This window comes from Onychostoma macrolepis, chromosome 15, assembly GCF_012432095.1.
Source record: "Onychostoma macrolepis isolate SWU-2019 chromosome 15, ASM1243209v1, whole genome shotgun sequence".
NCBI classification, from domain to species: Eukaryota; Metazoa; Chordata; class Actinopteri; order Cypriniformes; family Cyprinidae; genus Onychostoma; species Onychostoma macrolepis.
In genome coordinates, this window is record NC_081169.1 from 7741522 (window position 1) to 7756036 (window position 14515).

At 34.4% G+C, this 14515-nt stretch overlaps 3 protein-coding genes across 3 annotated transcripts; 2 read left to right on the forward strand and 1 right to left on the reverse strand.

The window, feature by feature from the left end:
- Positions 1-1931: 1931 nt before the first annotated feature.
- On the forward strand, positions 1932-2546 carry thrsp (thyroid hormone responsive). Its single transcript, XM_058745002.1, has one exon. The coding sequence runs from the start codon at positions 2013-2015 to the stop codon at positions 2427-2429; it is 417 nt and encodes a 138-aa protein (XP_058600985.1). The 5' UTR covers positions 1932-2012; the 3' UTR covers positions 2430-2546.
- Positions 2547-4630: 2084 nt separating this feature from the next.
- On the reverse strand, positions 4631-5836 carry ndufc2 (NADH:ubiquinone oxidoreductase subunit C2). The gene is made up of 3 exons (XM_058744989.1): positions 5581-5836; positions 4953-5096; positions 4631-4814 (listed from the first exon to the last, which is right to left on the reverse strand). Exons 1-3 carry the CDS (start codon positions 5717-5719, stop codon positions 4765-4767), a joined length of 333 nt encoding a protein of 110 aa, XP_058600972.1. The 5' UTR covers positions 5720-5836; the 3' UTR covers positions 4631-4764.
- An 834-nt stretch (positions 5837-6670) lies between these two features.
- Positions 6671-14454, forward strand: rab30 (RAB30, member RAS oncogene family). The gene is made up of 5 exons (XM_058745256.1): positions 6671-6821; positions 8262-8360; positions 8492-8575; positions 9364-9547; positions 10860-14454. Exons 2-5 carry the CDS (start codon positions 8268-8270, stop codon positions 11108-11110), a joined length of 612 nt encoding a protein of 203 aa, XP_058601239.1. The 5' UTR covers positions 6671-6821; positions 8262-8267; the 3' UTR covers positions 11111-14454.
- Positions 14455-14515: the final 61 nt, after the last annotated feature.

Here is a 14515-nt window from a genome sequence, read left to right on the forward strand (position 1 = left end):
GTCGTAAGAAAATACTCAAATTTTCCAAACATTTTCTTTTTTTTTAATTCATGTTAAATATTTTCCCTTCACAGCCCCTAGTCATTATATGCTTCTGTTGTACTGTATGCAGCAGAGAAGTGTTAAAATATTATGAATATATTATATAAAATATTATTATTATATTGTATTTGGAATTGTGCTAAACATTTGGTTGGACTTAACTCTTCAAAATGAACTTTAACTTGCAATGCCAGAAGTCTGATTAAAGAGATATCATAACCCCGTTTTGTGTTCTTAGACATGATGAAGTCTGAGGATTTATTTCATCACAGACATTGTGCAAACAGTCTGACTGTTATTTCCAAATATGAGTGATGTTGTACAGTCTGGTTGCATCTGTAAATGTGCAATCACAGTTCAGAGCCAATCCAAACAGATCTGACCTTGGATGTCATTGCACTCTAATTGATTAGATTAGAAATATACTTTTAGATCATATTTATCTTTCTATTTATAGCTTTTCAATGCTGTAGAATCCTAGGCAATTAAATCATGCACATTTAATGGAACATTGGTGCATATAACCTCTTTAGTATCAGATGATACCTTCTTCACGTATGATACAGTTTTGTCACTTTTGATTTGAGAAATTAATCCCTTGTGGAAAACAAGTAGAATAAAATGTTGTAACCTGCAACTGTTCCCTTAAAAGAGCTATATTTCTACCTGATTTAACCCATTCATTTTTGTTGGTATAAGTTAATGTATTGAGGTTGATTCAGTGGTGTTAAAATAATATTTTAGACTTGAATTAAACCACAGAGTACTTTTAAAATGAGTACTTATTACGGAAAAAAAAGAAGCATGAATGTAATTTTTTTGGACACTTAATTGCATACTATTTATAATTAAACTAAGATTAATTTTCAGTTAAACTACAATTTTTGACTCACTGAAAGACTTAAGTACATCTTAATGTGTAATTTTATATTTATTTATGGTAAAAGCATTAAACTAAAATATACTTTAATGCCATTTGTTCAGAAACTGGTATGTTATGTATTTAAATATATTAATAATTACACGTTTGTTTTAATAAGGTTGCCATACATTCAAAATATATTACTTTAAAAGTAATATCAAATAACAGTTAAAATAATAATCAAGTATTTTACTTGTGCTTTATTATGTCAGTCAACACATCAAAATAAGTGTTGCGAATTAGCTTTGGCTATAAGCACTATGGTACATGCATGGGATGACTGTTGTTTCAGTTTCATCTATGTTTATTGTATCTGTCCCTAACAAATAAAACATAAATAATAAAAAAAACTCTTTAAAGCATGACACATAATAATTTACAATGTACTTTAAAAGTAAAACTTTTAATTAGACATTACAAGATGCACTTTTTTAAAAATAATCCACTTTTTACTTAAGTGTGTTAAAAACTGTTACAAGCATACTCTTTAAGGATTTTATTTCGTAATATGTTTATATTATAGTATTATATCCTATTATAGTTTTTAGCTTTTATTTAACTTTTTTTTTTGTGATTCTGTCATTTACATTAGATTTTTATAATTACTAATTTTTTAATTCAGTTTTAGGCTTATATTATCTGCAAGTACAGTTGTTTAAAAACACTCTTTAGACATGAAGTACACTACGAGTGCACATTTAATACAATTAAGCACTTTTTTTTTCTTTTTTTTTTCCCCTCAAGGGATGGTCTGATGTAAATCACCATTCTGGGGTCAGTGTCCTTCAGTAAACTGCTCGGTCTCAGCATGGCAGCCAGAATGTCATGCTGTGAAGAAATAAGGGGTGTTTTAGCTCAAGGGGGTGCTTTAACTGAACTCAACCACCAGCAGATCAGGCCACTATGTTGCATAACTGTCCCACACATCCCCTGTCAGACACACTATAAAAAGAGCCTCTTTCTTCAGATTTTGCACTGCATCCAGGCCCCGGCTGCCACACCATCTAATCAAGAGAAGCCCTCAGCCTGAAACCCACCTCGAGCAACCATGCAGTCTGCCGATGCCAAGCTCAGCCGAAGCTCCCTGCTGCTGGCCCTGAGGCGCTACAGCACAGCAGTGCACAATATGGAGCAGACCATCCTGCTTCCCAGCCTCCTCAGAGACGTGCCATACGACAACGATGTGGACTGCGAGGCCGCCGACCACAGCATGGACCTGTATGAGTACTACCTTCTGCTGAAAACCATCAAGAACACGGTGGAGTGCAGCCTCATCCCACATGAAGACGCCAAGGCCAAGAGTCACGCTGCCCTGCACAAAGGCCTGGAGCCGCTGCTGGAGGCCGAGCCTGAGGCACTTTTCCATTTCCATCTGCGAGGCCTGTTCACAGTCATGGCAACGCTCACGAAGAAGTCCCAGAACTTGACTGAGAAATATCTGGACATCATTGGCATCAGTCGTTAAGATTCAGCACATCTTGTGGAAAAATCTGTGTTGGGGTGGTTGCAGTTACCTGGAAAGCTGCATGTTTACGTCCTTGTCACTATCTATGTGACATGCAATAAAACATATTAAAACTAATTTTGTTTTGGAATCATATTTAAAAGAATCTTCTTTAATATTTAAATAATTTAATGTTTTCCATCTATTACATTTGGCTGCTTTTACTATTAGCTTGCATTCTGTGCAATGCTTGAAAGTGAACAATTATAAGACAAACTGCTTCCCTCAAATATTAGCTGTTGCAGTATAAGTTATGTGATTTGTTTTTTTAATGAACACAATTTTGTAAATTACATACACAAGATAATTGAAACGCTTTAATGACTTTCACTTGATGCAATTGTACATAATTTGCATGTGCTAGTGAAATCATTGAGATCGAGCCAATAAAAGGCCAAATTACTGTACATACACTAGTGCTATTTTGGTATTATTTATATCATATTAAATTTATCTTTGTTTCTTTATCATTTATTTTATTTCAATTAACAAAAATGTTTTTTTTTAAATAGTTTTTGTTAACGCTAATAACACTGACGTACACAGGCACACTATACATGAAGTCCTGTAATAATATTACTTATATTGCTCCTTTCACTGGAATAATTCAGTTTTTAAATATTAATTTATGTCAAACGACAAGTAGATGAAATCTTCCAAAGTAAACCAAGAGCAACTGAATCTGTTGCAAAACTACTGGGATTGCACATTATTGCACGAGACAGGCCATCGGTACAATATCCATGCCAAAGTCTAGCTGAAATCATTTGTGACATCAAAGCACAGCCTCAAATCTCATGCTGTTCAGTGCTGTCACGATTATTTGTACGGTCACTTCAGAGATTCTGATGACCTTGTTTATGCATGTCTTGCAACATGCTTTCTGACAATATGCCAAACACACTTTAAAGGACATTAAAATGCATAATCAGTATCCTGCATACACATATGTACAAGACTGAACTTAAATTGCGAAAGGCGCAGTTCTCCAAAAATAAAAGCACTGTCATTCTAAACCTGAGGCTAAATATCTTTCATGGAATACAAATTAGACATTTTGAAGTGTTTCTTGCATTTTTTTGTAATATAAAATTTATATAATTATTATCAGCGGTTCTTAATCCTGGTCCTCCCTGTTCCGATTAACATGTTCCCTACCCTCTCTACTCCCTGCACACGGGAAATCAGCTGAAGTTTACTTAAAAACACAGATTTGCGCAATTTAATACCCTTTGAATGGAATATAGGGGAGAGCGGGGCACAAACTAACACTTTTTGACTTTCTCAGAGTATAATTTTTTATCCACAGTAATTTCACACTTGTCGAGTACAAATATGTTGCTTTGTTTCATAATTACAGTGTATACGTTTTCTTTATTTACCCTCAAAAATTGGAAGTGAAATGTGACAACTTGCCCCATGTAACATGACCATATGACAGCCTAAAACGTTATCTGATCCTATCTGTCAGTCTTTATTCACCTCTTTCTCATTAAAATGTATTAAAGTAAATAGTGTGAATTACATTCCTAATGTCATAGAATAGCACGGCAGGGCACATTGTAACGCAGTTTTACAACTTACCCCATCTGCGCAACTCGAATTTAAAACCGGTTAGTGTTCTGCTAGTTATCAAAGTATTAAAAAAAACCCCCCAACTATCTAAACCGATAAATAACAGATTGGAGATGAAAATAATAGCAGATTGGTCTCATTTTAAATTAGTAATAAAAACTAAAAGATAATTTTACTATTGTAAAAATAAATGCTCAGCGATATCTTCAAAAGACTTTTGAATTTTGGTGCACTTTTTTTCTCTATATAATGTTGATGTGGTAACTAGTAAATACTGTAAATTTGGTTATGCTAGCATGTGTGGAAATATTTAAACCATGTGTGTTACAACTAACCCCGCGTTACTTTGTGCCCCGCGCTCCCCTATGCTTCTTTCGGACTGGAATCATGGCAGAATATTCTGTGATGTCCCCTTTGCAGGGTACTTCTGGTCGAATGGAACAAACCCCTGAAGCGGTAAGAGAAACATACCAAATGTGCAGAACAGGGGTCGCGGGGACTTATTATAACTAATTCCTGTAATTAAAATAATCTGGTAATGTAAAAACTAATTGTGCATTGGGAAAAAATAAATGAAAAAAATCAGATCTTTTTTTCAGACAGTTTAATGACATTGAGGACACAACTTAATAAATCAATATAAGAGTATTTTTAACAGTAAAGTCTGTTCAACCAGATTTGCAACAATAGTCTTCACATTCCTTGTGACAGCTACATCCTTTCAACGAATTGGATGAAAAGGCTCCACGATTTCAGAAAATGTCTTCGGTGCTGGTTTGAGAAAATGAAATAAAACAGTTGAAAGACTGAAAGCATTGTGGCAACAACATACACAAACATTTTAATATAAAGAAAACCTCAAGACAGAAATGAACACACTAATGCAGATGGATGTCCATGTGCTGTTACCTTTCTCTGGAAATTCCTCAGGATGCAGCCGGATGTACTCACTCATGTCCCTGTCCAATGTGGCATATTTATAATTCTCAAACTTTGTGAGATGATAGCCAATGAACCATCCAACAGTTATGAACAGCGCTTGGCGGTGAACACCTGTTTGGAAAAAAGGGAAAAACATCAGAATTCAAATATATGTTTGCATAGTCCAATTATGCTTGCTGATTTTTACTGGTGAGGGGCATTATATTTGTTGATGCTTTTTGAAAAATGTAGTTATGTATTACAACTGGTATGACTGCTGCATTAATTTTACATGACATTTTGACATGCCAGTTAGGTACATAGTGCTAACGTGCTAGTAATATGCAGGCACTAGCAATATTATTAGCTTAAGTGATAAGAAGGAGTGCAATAGCAATGCCACTGCTCTCGATAATATAGTAACCATGGATATATCAAGAATGTGGAATTCATTCAGCACCATATGCATGTTGCCACAACAGTTGGTTTGTGTAAGGGTTGCAAGTAAAGTCAACCAGCAACGTATTAATTCGTTATTACTATGCAATTAAATAACAATGTGTTGATGTTAGAGATACAGCTGATTATAAATACATCGGTGTAGCTGTGTTCTCACCGGCTTTGAGCGCAGGCCTGCGGTTTAAACTGTTGTGCAGCATCGCGGTCGCCCAGCCGCACAGACCGAACCACACTGAATTTCTGTTGAAGATCCCCGGAGGAGGCAAAACTTTCGCCTCGTCAGGCAGAAGCCCCATTGTGACAAATAACCGGCTCTTCTTAAGTCAGAACCCCTTTGACACTCAACTTTCCATATCACCTCCTAGAGGAAATCAAGGGCAATGTTTAGGCGGAAATGAAAACCGGTCCGGTCAGAAACACATGGCGGATTTACAAGGGTTCCGGAGAGCATCTGCTCGATCTGAATGTGAAAATCGCTTCTTAAGAACCAATTCAAGCTTTTCTTATTTTCTGCAGGTCTTTTGTAGAACTATATCCTCCTCTGACTGTAATCAAACCATGCGGCAAAAATATATATTTTCCGGCCAAATATGTATTTTAACTATATGCCAAAGCTCAGTGAAATATATTTTTGAAATTGGAAATATATTTCACTTCAGCTTTCATTTAATTTCAAAAATGTATTTCAGAGGCAATAAAATACGTCCCCAATCTTATAGCAGCTACACTGTTTACAACACAATATACAATTTTATATATTGTTATTGCTATTTTATATATTATTATATATGAAGTTCTTCTTACAATGAACAAAATATATTGGTTGAAAATATATTTATTTTATTTAACTATATTTATTTATACTAGCAAAATAGCCTATTTTAGCAAAAAAAAAAAAAAAAAAAAAAAAAAAAAATATATATATATATATATATATATATATATATATATATATATATATATATATATATATATATATATATATATATATATATTTTTTTTTTTTTTTTTTTTTTAATTTGTGACTACATTTTGAAATTAAGTGCAGAGATGTAAATCAGATCTAACTTTAATATCTAAAAAAAATGTCTTGTTTTAATATATATATTTTTTCTTCTGCTTTTGTGTTTTGCCATTTCCACTGGTGAACCTTGAACTACAAATCCCATAATGCATCTGCGATGTTTTCCGGACTCGGCTTCCACTGGGGAAGCAGCATGACGTCATTGTCAAAAAACCGAGGAAACTCTGCGATCATTGTGCAACACTGGAGCCGAAAATCTGCCGAGGTTGCTGTTGGCGCTGCGCGATTGCTGTTATCGTTTAGATTAAAAGCCTGAAGAAAAGACTGAATGCATTCTGAATAATAGAAGCAGTGGGGTGAATCCCCTGTGTTTGGTAAGTGTAAAGATGATTTAATGTGACCTTTAATGTGTTGAGCATCCTGCTAGCTAATGGAGAACATTGTGCCTGCTGGTTTTATTTCATCATAAAATAAAATGTGCAATTTTCACTATTTATAAAGGGTCTAAATATAAATGAAATGTATTAGGCCACATCTATGCCTTTTGCTGCGCTCAGTGATATTGCATATCAGATTTCAGTTTTCTGCTTAGAGATACTGCATATCAGATTTTTTTTTCCCATCCATACCCAGTAGGAATCAATAAATTATATCTTTTCTGTTCTGTTATTTAATATCCTTATTTTGTCCTGTAATGCACAAATTACAGTCATAATGTATATAATTTAAGGAATAGTGAAGTTACATCTATTTTCAACGTTTTATTTTCATTGTTGATTTCTGGATGAAAATGAAATACAGTTTAGAAGGTTGTTATTCATTCTATGAGAGTAAAAAGTTGCGCTCATGCTGTTGCAATATGTGCAAATGAATGTCTAAACAGTGTGCTAAAAGATTAAATATAATTGTGACTCCGAGCACAAACTCATAATTTTGTAATAATTACAAAATGAATGTGAGATAAAGTAGTGTTGCAGTGGTGATGAAGTTAATTTATTTAATCAAGAAATGTATTTGTAAAGGGGTCTGTTCATGCTCAACTTCATAATAATAAAATTAACAATATATTATTATTTAATTTTTATTTTAAAATGTTAATTACATACAAAATGAATGTGAGAGAAATGTTTGCAGGGGAGATGACATGGTTGTGTAATGTTTGAATGTTTATTCATACAGCTAATTAAGTTAACTTTTTATTGAATCATCAAAATGTATTTTTAAAGGGGGTCTGTTCACGCTCAACTTACAATTTTCAGTTGTATTTATTTTACATTTCATATGCTTGCATCCACCACAGTTTTTAATTAGCTGTTGAAAGTATGTTTGCGTGTATGCATGTGCGTTGACAGGCCTCTGGGAGTTGTTCTTTATTCCTTGTGTCTTTATTGCGGTCCTCTCAGCATCCTGCCATAGGCCTTGGCAACAGCAGCGTTTGAGCACATGCATAGCAGCTTCTCCTATAGCAACACTGCAGAAACAAACACTGCTAATGTGTGTAGTGACATACAGAGGCACTGTTGATCTAATAAATTAAAGAATGGACTGCAAAAAAAAAAAAAGAAGGTCCCTAGAGACATCAGGCGTAGTTTATTCCCTCGTTTGTTCTCAGTAATACATCACTGGTGTCATTGAAATGTTTGTTCTGTAAGGGCTGCTGTGGCTCTTTTACTTCAAACAGTGTTTTATCAGAGGGATGTTGCTCAGCCATGTGTAGTTTGCATTGCAGTTCTTAACACCCACATATTATCCGCCTGTCTTTCTGTCTGCCTGTCTCTCTCTCACTCTCTCTCTCTTCATTCATGTTCCCTCAGCTGAGCATGAGCATGGAGGATTATGACTACTTATTCAAAATTGTGCTGATAGGAAATGCAGGAGTGGGCAAAACCTGCCTCGTCCGACGCTTCACTCAGGTGTGTGGAATTACTTAATGCATTACCTATAATGCAACAGCATGTGTCAGTGTTTTTATACTATTTTATAGTGTTTTATTATGATTTCATAATAATCATTGCATTTAAACTACTTAATCTTGCATTTTTAGGGGCTCTTCCCTCCGGGACAAGGTGCCACCATTGGAGTTGATTTCATGATCAAAACTGTGGAAATAAAAGGAGTGAAGGTGAAGGTGGGTAATCCTCTTTAGTTTTTGTTTCATTTTGAGGTAACTGTGTGGAAATTTTATTGGAGTATAATTGTTATTGATAAATATAAGTATAAATAAATAAATAGTGACTCGAAGTACTTGAAGAATTATTTTTTTATTTTATTTCATTTTAGTTTTCAGTCTGTAGTTTGTATTAATTAATCAATTACAAAAAAGACTGTAGGACTGTAATATGCTATTATAATTACATTATAATATTACATTCAGAAATTATTTAAAATATTGGTAAATAAAACACAAGCATTATAAACACTTTAAAAATGTGTTTTAGTTCTCCTCACTTTAACAGTATTCAGAACAGAACAGGAATGAAACAGATATGTGTAAAATAAATTTTGACATTGATTATAACAACAATTGTTATAAGTGCCAAACCAAAAATAATATATTTAAAGCGAAACTGAAACCTCCGGCACTACTGGTGTGGAAAATGTACTGTACAAATAAACTTGCATATCTTTTGGTACAGATTTAAATCTGTGCACTTTGCACATTTTGTGTGCTTGACGTCAGTTGCAGTATGTGTTATATATGTGACTAATCTTGGTCTTGAAATGTAGTAAGCTTCAGTTTAGGTCACTGAAACACTGACTGATTAAGCCCTTGTATTTGAGTCTGTGCATCTCTGGGCATTTTTCCGCATTTCAGTGCACTCCAGTGCACTAATGAAATAGACAGAAAGCTGTAGTTTGTGTTGGGTTCTGCTAAAAGTACTAAGTGACTTCACTGATTATTTGATCCGCTCACAGCTCCAGATCTGGGACACGGCCGGGCAGGAGCGGTTCCGCTCAATTACCCAGAGTTACTACCGCAGTGCCAACGCTCTCATTCTCACCTACGACATCACCTGTGAAGATTCCTTCCGGTGCCTTCCTGAGTGGCTGAGGGAGATCGAGCAGTATGCCAACAACCAAGTAGTGACAATCTTAGTAGGTGAGTATTCAAGTTTTAATTGAACCATTTTAAATTTATAAAACAAATCTTATGTCTTTTAGCTGGTTTTTTTTTTGTTCTTTTTTTTTGCTACAGTATATAGAGTGATGATATAAATGTCAAAATCAATGACATATTGTCCTCTATCGGTGAAGGTTATGTTTCCTCAAGATTGTCAGATTAACTGCACCACACAGTAGACCACAGGCTTATATTAGTAACAGTTGTTCAAAAGTTTACATACACCTTGGAGAATCTGTAAAATGTTATTTTCCCAAAATAAGAGGGATCATACCAAATGCATGTTGTTGTATATTTAGTACTGACCTGAATAAGATATTTCACATAAGAGATGTTTACATATAGTCCACAAGAGAAAATAATAGTTAATTTTATAAAAATGACCCCGTTCAAAAGTTACCAAACACTTGATTCTTAATACTGCGTTGTTACCTGAATGATCCACAGCTGTGTTTTTTTGTTTAGTGATAGTTGTTCATGAGTCCCTTGTTTGTCCTGAACAATTAAACTTCCTGCTGTTCTTCAGAAAAATCCTTCAGGTCCCACAAAGTCTTTGGTTTTCCAGCATTTTTGTATATTTGAACCCTTTCCAACAACGACTGTATGATTTTGAGATCCATCTTTTCACACTGAGGACAACTGAGGGACTCATATGCAACTATTACAGAAGGTTCAAGGTTAGTTTTTCCTTCTGGAGCATCAGTTAGCATTTGAACTTCAAACGCTCACTCATGCTCCAGAAGGATAAACGATGCATTAAGAGCCAGGGGGGTGAAAATTTTGAATTTGAAGATCAGGGTAAATTTAACTTTTGTCTTCTGGGAAACATGTAAGTGTCTTCTGTAACATCTGAAGGGCAGTACTAAATGAAAACAAATATGATATTTAGGCAAAATAAGAATCATCTTCATTCTGTTCGAAAGTTTTCACCCCCCTAAATAATAAATTCAACTATTATTTTCTCTTGTGGACTATGTAAACATCTTTTATGTGAAATATCTTATTCAGGTCAGTATCTATCTATCTATCTATCTATCTATCTATCTATCTATCTATCTATCTATCTATCTATCTATCTATCTATCTATCTATCTATCCATTTGTTGGTCACAATGTGCTCTGTTAACCAATGCAGGAAATTGTCTATCAACATTAGTTTAATATGTTTTTGGATCTATTTGTCACTGAACAAACTGACTGGCTTACGTTAGACTATCTACCTGTCACCAGATACTTAATGTCCTTGTAACCAGAGCATTTGAGCCCTGTGCACTGCTGTTATTGTTTGCAGGGAATAAAATAGACCTGGCCGATAAGCGAGAAGTCCATCGGCAGCGAGCAGAGGAGTTTGCGGAGGCGCAGAGCATGCTTTATCTAGAGACCTCTGCCAAAGAATCGGACAACGTGGAGAAGCTCTTTCTGGATCTGGCCTGCGAACTGATCCGCGAGGCCAAGCAAAACACGTTGGACAACAACGACTCCACTCCTATGCCTGGAGAAGGAAAAAACATCAATTACTTGAGTTGCTGCAGCATGAACTAGTAGACTTGGCCACTCTGTCTGGCTGAGGGGGGCAACATGGATTGCATACAAAGTGGTTGTATTGTTGGTAACCACTACATAGTTGCAGTGGTTACTGTTTTCCACTGTTGTTGAAGTCTAGTTCTTTTACCCTTCTTAAATCCCTGGGTATTTTAAAACATTTGGGAAAAACACGATATCAAGATGATGCTGCTTTTAAAGGTGGGTCCGAAGTTCCAAGATGCTTTTGGCCAGAAAAAAGGGCCTTGTTATACAAAAATGCTTGCTGATAGGTCAGACAATGAGATTTTCTACACTTCTGTACAATGCGACAGATGGGATTTCCCTGCTGACTTGAGAGCCAATGTATTTGTCATATTAGAGATTTGAAAAAAAAGAAAAAAGAGAATGCAGGTCTTCATCAGCAATCTCATTCACTTGAAGGACTAGTTCATCCAAAAATAAGCATTCTGTCATCATTTATTACCCTCATGTTGTTCCAAACCCATATGACTGACTTTTTCTGTGGAACACAAAATAAGATGTTTTGAAGAATGTTGATGAAGCTCTTTTCCAACTGAAAGTATACAGCGACCAAAGCAGTCCATATGACTGTGTGTTATATTCCAAGTCTTCTGAAGCCATATGATGCTTACGGGTTTGGAATGACATGAGGGTGAGTAAATAATGACAGAGTTTTTATTTCAGGATGAACTGCTCCTTTAAGATTCATTGCCACAAAATTGGTGTGTTGGTGTGCACATTTATTATTCGCACAAAATGCACTTCTTGATGATTGCTTGTGAGATTGTTTGAGGTTGCTTATGCATGCGGTTTTTTTTTTCATTTTTAACAAAGTCAATAATGCAAACAGACAGCCAGCTCCCTTAAATAATCTGTGACAGGAAGATGTGAAGTAAAACCACCATTTTAAATTCTCATTTATCAGGTAGTCAGTTTATAAGAATATAAACTCCCCTTACTGCTTGCATGGAAATTTGGCTGTTAATAATCAATGAAGGCCATGTCATTTTGAGAAGTCATAGCAAAAATCCAATGTGCCTCTGCCGTTTGCATCCTGTCGACATACATTACATAGCACTGGGGAATCTCATGGAGCACATGTTTGGGTCATATTTAACCCAAAAATATCACTTTAACCGGGTCGATATATTAGTTTGGACGTTTTAATTTAGTTTATTTCAAGGATGGTTCTGATTAGATTCTCAGTACTGTAAAATAGTAATGGGAATAATACTGCCCAGACAAAGTTATATTTTTTATGATTTTTATTATTTTCACTGGACAACATATATTCCATATATTTACAGTAATAACATTACAGTAATAAGTAATTACAGTAATGTTTTAATTACAGTAATAAGAACATGAACATAAGAAAATGTCCTTAATTAAGTAACTGCAAAAAATGTAATTGTTCATAAAATAATTTTTTTTTTTTTTTTTTTTTGAGGTGAAATGCACTACCACACTACCATTCAAAAGTTTAGGGTCAGTATGATTTTCTTTTAAAGAAATAATTTTATTCAGCAAGGATGCATTAAATTAATGACAAATGAATTAATGACAGACATTTATTATGTTATAAATTATAATTTCAATTTCAAATAAATGCTGTTATTATGAACCTTTTTTTTTTTTTTTTTATCAAAGAATCCAAAAAAAGTATCACACTTTCCACAAAAATATTAAGCAGCACAACTGTTTTCATTAACAATAATTGGAAGTATTTCTTAAGCACCAAATCAGCAACTTAAAATTGTGTCTGAAGGATAATGTGACACTGAAGAATGGAGTGATGATAGTAATAATAAATATTGTAATAATATTTCACAATATCAATGTTTTTACTGTAATTTGATCAAATACTTTCAATCTAGGGAGAGATTTCTTTTAAAAACATTTTCAAAATTCTTACCGACCCCAATCTTTTGAATGGTAGTGTGTTCTTGGCAGGTTTCATGAGATCATGCGGTCTAGATTTTTCAGATCACAAAGGTTTTTAGTGGCTAAGCTGTAGATATCGTCCTTTAATGTCTTTGCACATTATATGCTAAAAAGTAAACATAATGGACTCAGTGTTTTAACGCACTAAAACGCTTACTTCATTCCATATTGGTAGTTTTTTTTTTTTTTTTTATCCCCAAGGATTACTCCGATACCGGTTTGGAGATATTCTGTCCATATTTTTACGTATTACCAGACCTGAAATATACCAGGATGCTTTGCTGTTAATTTAGTCCAGCTTTGGTATTGTAATAACCGTAGCGATGTTTAAAGCTTTTGGCACTTGAGAGGCCGAGAGAACAGTGTGTGTGTGTGTGTGAATGAGATGTATTTCATAGATGTTTCAGTGAGTTCTTGCACAAATGGTCTTTGTGTTCCAATGCATCATATTGAGGAATAGATGATGGAGTTGTTTAACGGTGTGATACAGTGTGATTCTGGTTTCGGTTGGCCTTTGTCTGTTCTGGAACTGTGTTGTGCATTTTAATGACTTTTAAACAGTTGGAACTTGTACCTCCAACCTTGGCTGTGCTGTAAGGTTGTTTGCACCTGTATCATTACAATGGAACTGTGAATCTCCTCTTTTATAGACTTTCAGTATTTTACTTGCTGCTACAGATCTTTTTTTTTTTTTAACAAAATTGATGGAATTACAACAGAGGTTTTAGGTGCCGTGTGCTTGATTCAGTGATTTTGTTTAGACTGATTTTTTTTTCCTTCAACAAAAGGTATTCACTAAAACACTAAACATTGCTTAACTTGAGGACCAATTGTTTAAGCTTTTTTTGGTTGTCCATGCCAATTACTTTGCAGTATAATGCATTTTCCTCATATTTACACATAGCTGCTTATATGATATTAAGCTTTTCTATTAACATTTTATTTTAAAGTGATAACCTTTTCTAGTTTTGTATAAACTGTTTTCTTTCTACGTTACATGACGTGCCATGCACAGTATTTTCTCTGTCAGGTATTTTTTGTCTAGCATTCTTTTACAGATATATGCCATATTGTAATGTGTTGCATTGTGTACCAATAAGACTCTAGAATTATTTCTTTTCTATGTTAAATGCCCTAATTTCCAGTATAGTATATGTATTACTAAGTGCTTACTTTTTCTGTATGGACAATGTTATTATGACCATTATGTGAAGTACAATATTCATCAAGGAGTAACAGTCTTTTGTCTAGTGAAGATGAAATGCCATTATTTGAACCCACAAGATCTGTATCCAAAGTAGATAACTGTACATTTATTGTTTTAGTGTGTGCTTTCAATATATAAGTTGTGATGCATTATGTGTAATACATTTATCATAAAGAGACAAACCCCATGACTGCAGCAATTCAAAGCCGTTTTCTTTGAGCAGTTATCTTGGTGGAACTTATGCTTTAATT